The 11086-nt window shown below is 47.5% G+C and overlaps 1 protein-coding gene and 1 long non-coding RNA gene across 2 annotated transcripts in view; one reads left to right on the plus strand and one right to left on the minus strand.

Moving 5' to 3' along the window:
* Positions 1-11086, minus strand: part of Tram2 (translocation associated membrane protein 2) — a 77005-nt gene that overhangs the window by 33010 nt on the left and 32909 nt on the right. The window contains exon 2 of the mRNA XM_050124068.1: positions 2223-2286. Coding sequence (XP_049980025.1) covers positions 2223-2286 — 64 coding nt within the window. The remainder of the gene's footprint in view (positions 1-2222; positions 2287-11086) is intronic.
* On the plus strand, positions 263-9043 carry LOC126489681 (uncharacterized). The gene is made up of 3 exons (XR_007588978.1): positions 263-1513; positions 4217-4261; positions 6275-9043. It is a non-coding gene; the product is annotated as an uncharacterized lncRNA (long non-coding RNA).

An 11086-nucleotide genomic window follows, 5' to 3' on the forward strand; every position in this document is an offset into this window, starting at 1 on the left:
CACACACACATACACACACGACACTTCTATGCATATAAGGTACTTATTGCAACAAATTCATAGAGAAAAGAGAATGGTGGTTGCTATAGGGAGTTATTGTTTAAGGATCCCTCCCTCCCTCCCTCCCCCCCCACACCCCCACATACACACCCGACCCCTCTATTCCTTTAAGGGACTTTTTTCAACAAATTCATAGAGAAAAGAGAATGGTGGTTGCTATAGGGAGTTATTGTTTAAGGATTAAAAGTTCAGTTCTGCAAGGTGAAGAGTCCTCGATATAGAAAGCAGCACAATGTGAATGCACTTAATACAACCATACATCCAAAACCAGATAGTGGAACATGTACACACCTATTCTACCACATCTTAAAAACTAAATATTTAACTCGCTCACTGGAGGTACAGGGATTCTGTGTGTATGTCACAACTGACAGGTGACAGCAGCGAAAGACACCTGGCTTTGATCTCGGACCACACGGGACTGAGCAACAAAAGTCATTGTGCCCACCAGTACCGGAGTGTGCACCGGAACGCACGTGTGTCTGGCCATGGCATTTCCTGGATCCCCAGGCTCAGAGATGCTCTCAAGTTTCTATTCCCACAGTGAAGAACGTTCTTCCTCTCTTACCATAGTCTCTCAGTTGGACCCTCCAGAAAGAGAACTAGTATATGAGAGATGCAAGGATTCTCTCAATGTTTGACTAAATTGGCTGCAGGGATGAGCGCAGGCAAAATTCATGGCTACCCCTTCAAGGGCCAAAGAGTCACCCATTTACTCTCCCTCACCACCCAAATCCTTGAGGTACACCTGGTGGAGCCAGGTAAAACACCCTGATATAAATGTCCAGACCATTCCCCTAACACCAAATGATGAGAGGAGACCTAGACTCGGCAAGCAAAACTCCCTTCTTCCTTCCTCAAGGGGCCCTTAGTATTTTAAAGGTGAGAGGGACGAAAACCTGATTCCAAGGCTGAGTCCCCAAAACCCGAAGGCTGCAGAAACATGTCCCCAAAGCTGATCCTGGCCAGCTGACTTGTTTCTGTTGACATTCCTGCATTTTGACTTTCTGTGGCATTTACAAAATTAGCTGCCAACATTTAAAAGGTGCGGAGTTCATACACAGGGAGAAATATTTTCTGATGCTCTTGTATCACGGGATAACAACTCCAGCGACTGTGCTGATTTAACCTGACCATCTACTTGAATAGGTGGAGAAACACTTGGAAGCTGGGAGAGCACGGCTCCTGGTCCCAAATTAGACCTATTCAATGCGCCCTTGATGCAGTCATAATGCGATGGCCTCACTGGGAAATGATGAGCAGAGGCTTTCCTAGAAGCAGATTCCTGGGTGTGCACCCTTGCAGGCATCTTGCCCCAGCCCCTTCCTGTATTCACCCTTTCTCTGCTTCCTTCATGCCACAGGCTGAACAGCTGTTCACTGCCACACGTTTCTGCCACCATTGCGGCTCAAGTACACAGAACCACGTGGCCAAGGAGGAACCCTCTGAAACTGTGAGCTCAAATAACCCTTTCATTCTTAAGGTTCTTTCTGTTAGGTTTGGTCACAGTGGTGATGAAGGCAACTGGGCAGGCACCCTGGGTTTACAGCAACCTCTGGGCCAGTGACTGGTTGGAATAGAGCAGCAACTTAGCAATTTTAGAACAGGCCCCCCACTCTCTCCCTGCTCTGCTCTGTGCGGCCGCGCTACTCCTTGAGCTGGAGCACCATAGCTAGACTGGACACGGCTAGTGCAGATAACGTGGTACTTGGAACCACGGCGGCTAGGCCTTCTGCTGTCCCTGCAAATACTGGATGCAGGTCAGTTTGTGATGTGACAATTTTGGTCAGTGGCTTTCATGAGATGGCTCTGTGTGAAAATATGGTTTACTCCAAATCTCACCCCAGTCACAATACAGAGCTCCCTTCCCACCATGTATTCCATAGGAGTACAACATCTGACCCAGTTCCCTTGTGGAAAACTTTAAATAGGAAGCCGTATTCCTGATCAGTGGTCAGAGGTGGGAAAGGAAGGAGCCAGAGGCACACTTAGCACCCCATGGGGCAGTACCTTTCTACTGGTCCTTCAGTGGAGAACAGAAGGAAGTGACCAGCCACCTAAACACTGGAGCCTGAGGGGTAATATCTAAGAGGTCCCAGGTAGAGCACAAAAGAGAAGTTTTTCACGGTGACTGGAGAGATGGAGAGCCGGGCTTTCCTTACCTGCTGTAGGCACACTAATGTTATACTGAGGTAAGATAAATAGGAAGGCAGTCTTGGCTGTGACCTGGAAAACAAAGGAGAAAAGTTCCTATTTACTTTCTTGGCCACATCAAAAGGAACAGGAAGAGGCTGGTCCCTGCCCTGGGGCCCATCCCTTTAAGTCAGTCCTCCCCCTCCAGGACACAGGGTTTTCACCTACCCCAAAGCACCAGTTTTGATCTACCCCTCCCAGGACCTGCACTAAAGAGCAAAGCAATCCTGGGCCCCAAATGATGGTTACACTGTGTTGACTGCAGACAGAATGTAGCGAGCTGTGTCGACTATGGGGGAATGTAGCGAGCTATGTCTACCATGGGCAACACAAACGGTTCTGCCACTCACTCGATCACGTATTGATTTAGTTCTGGACTCCCAGCTCTGCGGAAGGTCACAGCTTTTAAAGGCCCTGAAGCTGACTTCCCAGACATTTCAGTTGTCTGCACCCTGGACAGCAGCCCTGAAGTTTCCGAAACAGTAGATTCCAGCTGCTAATTTCACACCTACCCTTCTACTGAACAGGGAACGGACCTCTGAAACCCCACCATACTGGTTTGGTTTTTATGAAAGCTATCTTTAGCTGGCTGTGGTTCCAATCTGGTTTCTAGTAGTCAAATCAGTACTGGGGCCGTTTACAGAAGGGTGAGATGACCAAATGTGGGGGTTTGAAGCTGAGATGCAGGAATTGTATGCCCATGTTCAAATGCTGACTCTGCTGGTTATGTAACCACGAGGAAGTCATCCCTCACCACGAGCCAAATCCCTTGTCTATACAACCATGGCTATGTGCAGTTCCGCGGCTGCATACTACAGTCTGGGGTGGCGGCCATCTCGATTGCATTGTTTCAAACTCCACAGACTACAGTCAGGACCAAGAAACACTCTGAGAGACATGCACGAGGTCAGGGGAAGAGAAGCCACTTCCCTAGAGGCTCTGAAGTTATGGGTTCTCCTCCAATGTGGAGGGCAGACAGTTGGATGCAGGAAGTGAGGATGTACCAGGCTACACCCAAATCAGTGTGGAGACAAGTGAAAGATGGCTGCTTGGACATGCCAGGGACAGATGACTGCCCTTAGCCTATTCTGCGGGGCCAATCCTCTCCTTTAAGGAGAAAAGGACTTGCTGTTACTCTATAGCTAGGTATCATTTACTTCTTATAGGTAGCTATGTACAAAGTCGTCATCCATCTGTGCTCATGCCTATGTGTGCTCTGTCAAGTTGGTAGGGAAAGAACAAATAAAATTAGGGATTGATTTTTGGTCCTCATGACCTTGCTCTACATTCCTGACCTCCATCCAGTTCAACTGCCTGCTTTTTCCTTACAATAATACGCTTGGCTCAAGCCCAAAGACTCTACTCATACATTCCCCTTCCTCTGCGACTCCCCACAACTTGTCAATATCTTTCTCTCTCATCCATCACGCTGCCCCTCAACTGTGAACACTCTGCAAGGCCTTTGGCTACTCCTAGAGAAGGTCACTCTTTCACAGGCAGCAGTTCCATACCATCCTCTGTGTGTTAGCATTTCCACCCAGAGGGACATCGCCGCCTAGAAGGCAGGGAATCCCATCACCTCAGTTTTCCTTGCATCCCAAATAGCTTAGCCCAGACGAGGTGAGTGCTCAGGTACTGGTGTGGGAGGTCCTTCTGTATATGTGCTGCTTCTATTGGTTAATGAATAAAGCTTCTTTGGCCTATGACAGGGCAGAATAGAGCAAGGCAAAAATTCCAAGCAGACAGAGGAGAAAAGAAGGCAGAGTCAAGGAGCTGCATGTAGCCACCGAAGGAGATAAGACAGATAGAATCTTACCAGTAGGCCACGGACATGTGGCAATACACAGATTAATAAAAAAAAAAAAGGGGGGGTAATTTAAGATGTAAGAGTTGCTTAATAACTAGCCTAAGCTACTGGCCAAGCAGTGTTATAATTAATATAGTTTCTGTGTAATTATTTCAGGTGTGTGTGTGTCCTGGAAACGAACGAGCAGCCTCCATCTACAAGGTACTGCTCACTGAACAAGAATTTAATGAAATACACTTTGATTCATTTAACCACAGATCCCCAGTCTCTAGTGGGAGCCGCCCTCTGCCACTAATGGCCTCTGCCTTGGGACCCATCTACTCTGAGTCCATCCTCCCCCATCTTGTATCTCCTGAGTGGGGCTGGCGAGTATTCTGGTCAGTGCCCCAAGTCTTCTGCTGTGGTTTCTGTTGTCCTGTCCCTGGAGCAGCTGTGTGCCTTCAGGGGAGTGAGCCCCCAGAGGGCCTCTTTAAGTTGGCCAGCATCCATTTCTCAGAAGCACTATGATTCTATGTGTGGAACACCACGGTTCAACCACGCCTGTGACGGATGCCCCAAAAGAACTTGAAACTTTTCTATATCCAGGCCATCTCCCCAGGCAACTAAACTAGACCCTCACAGTGGCTGGCTCATCAGAGTCTTGTCCAGCTCCCAAAGCATTCTAGCCTGCAGCCAACTCTGAGAGTCATTACACCGAAAACAAACAAACAAGGTAAGACAAATAAATAAAGCCAGGGAAGCAGGTATTTGGTATGTGAATTATATACACATTTGCTCGAGCCCTGCAAATGCAGTCAATTCTCATTTATGGCAATTTTATGAAACCGCTGCAAACACAGAAACACCGCGTCCAAGAGAAATACAGAACTGGGTTGCTACAAACCAGTCACATGTCACCAAGAGACCAACGTTTAACCTTGCTTTATGCACGTTTCTAAAGGACACCCTAGTTAATACATATTTAATACACACTGGCGGCTCATGAACATTGAACTCACGGTCAACAGCCCTGGAGCTCAGGCCCAAACGAGGCAACTGAAGCCATGCTGTTTCTCCCTAATTTAGCACATTGTCTCCTTCTCAAGATTAGGACCGTAGGTAGCACTTCAGGAAAATACTTAGGGGTCATCGAAATCCCATCAACATCACAAAATGCAAAACGATGGCCTCAAATAGACTGCAACGGGGATGATTTGTTTATGGCGCGAGAACTGAAGCAACAGGAAGGCAGAGCCTTGTTTCACCTCAGCTGGCGCCAAGGTCTGCACCTGCGTGCGACTGTGGAAAGCCAAGCGTGAATTTGGAGGTTACAGGTAAATTTTAGTAAAGTGAGCAGACTCCCAAAGATGAAATCCACAATCGGCGATGGATGGACATATCAAGACAAACCTCTTAGCGCCAAGATTTGTTTGTTTGGTGTGTGTGGCGCGCGCGCGTGTGTGCACAGGCAAGTTCATGCACGGGCACATATGTGGAGGTCGGAGGACAGCTTTTCAGGAGTTGGGTCTTCTGCCTATTTATAACGTAGTCTCTCTTGTTTCTGCTGTTACTGCACTTGTACACACACAGCTGATTCTCCTGTCTCCTCTTCTATTGCCCTATGAGAGTGCTAGGGTTATGGCTGTGAGCCACCAAATCTAGCTTTTATACTAACTCGGGTCATCAGGCATGTGCGTCAGGCATTACACCTGCTGGCGTCTCACTGGCCATCAAGATCTTTTTAAACAGCCCCTGGGAGAGGCTAACATCACCAGGTTTAAGTTCTAGAAGAAAACCTTGAAAACCTTCAATTACAATGGCAAGAGAACAGAGCTGACTAGGTGATACACGCTCGCCACATGATGCTCACACAAGGACACAGCCACCCTGCAGGAGAGCTGTCTGATCTGCAGCCTGTGACCTGCTCGCGGTTATACTTCTGTAAGACTGTTTTCTCTCACTGCGTCCACCCTGAGCTACCCACGCAGTAGGTGTCCCACAAATGCCCACTTGATGAAGTCACACTGTAAGCAACTGTAGTATTCAGCGGCCGCCGATGAATGTCTACCACAGGCTTTCTGAATGTAAGTCCGAGAGAACAGAGTCAAGGCAAAACATACTAGATCCCAGTAATTTTCCGTACGTGCCCTCTGGGTGGTGGCAGGAGAAACAAATTCTAAACCATCCTTATTCCCATGTTAGTGTATCCTAAATGCCAGTTTTCTTGTTTAATAGGAAAAGAAGTTAAAGTCTGGACACAAAGAGACCAAGCGGCCTCTGCCACCCAGTAAGCACTCGAGCCCAACAGGCAACCATCATCTTGGGATTTTATAAGTTTGTTCCAGAAACAACTTTAGCAGACACACAACAAAGCCCTTAACAGAAACCTAACAAAAACTAGAACACTAAGACCAAACCAAAGAAATCACATGCCGGAAGCCTAAAAAGAAAGACTAGAGAATGGGGCTGAGCCACAGGCGCGCAGCCCAAGAAGCCCTACACATCATCTCAAGGTGGCCGGAAATCTGGAGTCTAAACTCCGACCTGATCATCTGAAAGAGGAAAATAAGATCAGCTACTAAGTCCGCCACATCCATTAAAGGAAGGGGGCAAGGGAGAGGGCAAACAGGGGGGAGGAAGAGAAGGAAGCAGTGGCAGCGTGAGCTACAAAGGGTAACCCTCATAAAAAACTACGTGCTTTCAAAAGCCCCCTGGCACCCCAAATCTTCATTCCATCACTCTCCCCTGGCCTGAGGTCAGGGACTGTGCAATGTGGGTTCGCATAACACAGAGGGACTGAGAAACGGGGGCCTACTAAAAATGTCACTCCAATTATTTCTCATCCCTCTAGGGCTGTTTATAGGAAACAATATTGAGTTTAATAGCATATTAAATGCCAAGCTCTGTGGGTGAAAGGTTAAAAGTGCCAACGTGTTAATACACTAATGCAAAGGGAGGGTACTAAATTACATAGGAGGGGCTCTTCCCCCCCCACCATACACATACAGAGAGAGAGAGAGAGAGAGAGAGAGAGAGAGAGAGAGAGAGAGAGAGAGAGAACGCTCCAGTACAGCTTTAACTACAACATGGTGTAAAACACAAAATCAGAGATGTTGAATGCACTCACCCAGCCATACCAAAACCAGAACCATCCCACCACATCCACTTTCTCATGTAACCTAATGTTACAAAGACACCAAGAATGCCAGCGAAATTGCTGTTTCCGTGAAGCAGTCAGGATGCAGAGTCCTTTCCGAGGTAAGCTGTGGGCCAATGAATTACCCTTGGGTAAAGAACGTCCCCAGTACCAACAATAGTGACGACGAATGCCATCAGGTGCTTGCTTTATTCCTTCAACAGCCCTGTAAGCGCCGACACTGTAATAGACAGACACGGAAACGAGCCGGCCCATGGAGGGGGCTAGAAGGAATGTCTGTCTGTAAAGGACTCTCTTCCGGTTCACAGAGCTGTCATTCTTGAGCCTGTTTGACCGCCACTGCCCAAATCACAGCCTTACTCAAGTGCCCACCTTCAAGTTTAAAGCACAGTGCAGCTTCTCTACCCCTGAAAATGGAAGTCTGGGTGTCCTCCCTGCCTCACGGGCAAGAAAAGTCCTTAGCCACCCCCAGGCACTGGCACACCAGGGCTTCAAAATGCACAGTCGCTTTCGCTGGAAGTGGATGGCAGCCACCAAAGAAAGAAACCAAAAACCGAGATGAAAGGGACCACATTGTTGGATCCTCCACTCCAGCTCATTCTGACTTGCTCCTCGACAGACACATCAGCGTAACGGGTCTTGTACGATGCTGTGTGGGTACACTATGCAAGACCAGGGGCACGAGAAACTAACTCATGGCAGCGAAAGCCCTGTGAACCTTTGGGGTCCTGCCCAAGAGTCCAAAACGCAGAGCGGCACAGGTCCCACAGCTGAAAGCACAGATACTCATTCATTGAAAGTACTGAGCTATGGCTTGAGAGCCATCCTGCTGAGGCTGGGGAGCTTGCCTCCTTCCCAAGCTTGGCCCCCATCACAGGAAGTCAAATGGTTCCAGCAAGCTGTCCTGAAATTGGTTTCACGTCTTTCTGCTTAAGGCGGTGAATAGGAAAACTTCAGCAAGACAGGAAAACACTGGAAAATTACACTCAACTGGTGAGGAAGAGATTTAAGGGGGAAAACGTTCCTTAGCTCTCTTTTCTGGAGCGCCCCAAGCTTCTGCTTCCGGCACAGATCTTGGTGGATCTACCATCACCTGTGGGCACAATGGTCATGGCAGAACACAGTGTCTGAAGCCTGCAACTCCTTGCAGCTCCGCAGAAGACAGACTGCTGGGACAAACATGCTTTTCATTTTGGCTTTCTGCAAGCCACCGTTCTGGATGACCGGAAAGGGGTGAGTGGCTGGGACACAGGGGACACAGTTCTGACAGTACCTTTCTGTGTGGCTTGTGAGCAACATCTGGGGATTCTGGTTCAGTGGCTGAAAGGCCGCCTTGCTACGAGCATGGGGCAAAGCCAAGCAGACAGACCCCACAGGTTCTCTATGTTCACGATGTTGACCAGAAAAGCTGTTACCAGGCGTGGAGCCATAGACTAAGGCTTGATGGTGTGGGTGGGGAAGACTTGGCTGCCGCAGTGGCTATGACAACGTTATGACACTGATTTATACCCATCAGGCCAAACTCTAAACTATATGAGGATAAAAAGGAATTTATACCAGAGCACAAGGAGAGGTGTTTAGTTGGTGGTTTTAGGAGCTTGCTATGTAGCCCAGGCTGGCCTCAGGGCCTTGAACTCACCATCCTCCTGCCTAGGCCTCTGGAATGCTGGCTTTAGAGGACATCATACCTGCCTTATGCAGAGCTTTTGATACTTTTTAACTTTTTCTCTTTTATGTAACTGTTTGTCTGTCTGTCTGTCTGTCTGTCTGTCTGTATGTGTACCATGTATATGCCTGTTGCCTGCAGAGGCCAGAAGAAGTTACCAGACCCTCTGGAGCCAGAATAACATATGGTTGTGAACTGTTATTTGGAATCCAAACCTGGGTCCTCTGTAAGTGCAGGAAAGCTCTTAACCACTGAGTAATCTCTCCAGCTCTTTTGCTATCTTTAAAGAAGAACTTAGATAGCCCAAACTTGCCGCTTACACCCACAATTTCAAGTGCTATAAAGTAGCTGAAGGATGGCCTTCTCCATTTCCTTTGTATCTACAACATATAACCTCCAGGAGACTGTGTTTTTGTGCAATCTCACAGCATTCGCAGGAAATAAGTGCAACCCTTTCCTAAAAGTGCATGCATTCATGCACCCAAAGTGTCTAACATGTCCACAAAACATTTCTTGTGAAGGCTAAGAACTAAATAACAACAAAAGCTTAAATGCATCTATATATATGGAGTCCGGGGAGTTGCCTCAGTGGTTAAAAGAATTCGTTGGTCTTTCAGAGGACCAAAGTTCAGATAGGAGCCTTGGCATGTAGGATTGGGGGTTGCAAGTGATTTTTTTTTTAAAGAGCCAATATTAGGCAGCATTTTTAGACTTGACAGCAAAAAAGGAACCACCTCACCAGTGTGTCCGTGCTGTTTTAACTGTAGATTTAAGAATGTTTAGTACCATGAGAACGAAGCACACAGGGGTGGGGGCTATGGCTAGAACATTTCAGATAAGTCTGCAACAGCCAGCCAGTCACTGATTGCAGGCAAGTGTTATGACTGGATGCCAGGCAAAAACATCCCAAGGAATGTTTGGCATTGCCTGGAAATAAAAGGGTAATTCACTTCACAGGGTCCATGGACCCAGAGCAGCCGAAGGGAGGCGAGGCCCAGGTGTTTCTGCCTTTTGTTTGCTTATTTGCACATTTCTAGGAAGACACACGGGTCATTGGTGATCTACCGAAATTATTTTCAGGAATTGTTTGCCATCTGGGAACCCTCCCACTCAGCATGTTGACCCCTGAGTTTTGGCTTATGGATTGGAGCTTGCTAGGAAAATGAGCCTTTCATACACATAACCAGAACTAAGGGAAACTGGGGAGGGGGATAAGTCAGCAGGGCCAAGATCATTCTCACAGTAAACCTTAGGGTTCCCCCAGATCAGTGGTTCTTAGCCTGTGGATCGCAACCCCCTTAAGAGTCAAGCGACCCTTTCAAAGGAGTTGCCTAAGACCATCAGAAAACACAGATATTTATATTATAATTCATAACAGTAGCAAAATTCCAGCTATGAAGTAGCAACAGAAATAATTTTATGGTTGTGATCACTGCAACATGAGGAACTGTATTAAAGGGTCACAGCATTAGGAAGGCTGGGAACCACCGCCCTAGATGTTTGTGTAAGAATCTACAGAAGGTGTTCTGTTTAAAGATGAGGATTTTCAAATGCTAGGTACAGGGCTCCTCCATGGAGAGCTAAGAGCTGGTGTGAGAATAAGCAATGCTGCAGGGAGTTTAGAAGGCACAGGAGTCAACCCAGGAGCTGTGTCCTGTTGAGCCTTGCCAGGAATCACCTTTATCTCCACGGCACATCCTGCACCAACAGAAGAAGCCTCTGAACATCTGGGTAGGCGTGGACACTTCTAAGCTTGAGTCTGCAAAGACTTACCCAGAACTGTCTTCATGAGGGCACCTTATAGGCAAAGCTTAAGGGTGACCATTCACACACACACACACACACACACACACACACACACACACACAACCTTAAACCAAAGCCATGAAGGTTAACGGGAAACATCTAGCACACAAACATTCCTGTGTACAAATAACAGACATGCAGACATGCATCATTCCTTTAAGGTACATGGTCAATCATGGTTCTATTGCTGTGACGAGACACTATGACCAGGCCAACTCTTATAAAAGAAAGCATTTAACTGAGGGCTTGTTTTCAGTTTCAGAGGTTTAGTCCATTATCATCGTGCACAGGGAGTGTGGCAAAAGTGCTGGAGGTAATTGAGAGCTACATCCTGATCTGTAGGGGGAGGGGGAGAGACAGAGAGAGAGAGAGAGAGAGAGAGAGAGAGAGAGAGAGAGAGAGAGAGAGAGAGAGAGAG

This window comes from Alexandromys fortis, unplaced genomic scaffold (genome assembly GCF_014885135.2).
Source record: "Alexandromys fortis isolate MF-2015 unplaced genomic scaffold, M_Fortis_MF-2015_v1.1 scaffold_207, whole genome shotgun sequence".
NCBI classification, from domain to species: Eukaryota; Metazoa; Chordata; class Mammalia; order Rodentia; family Cricetidae; genus Alexandromys; species Alexandromys fortis.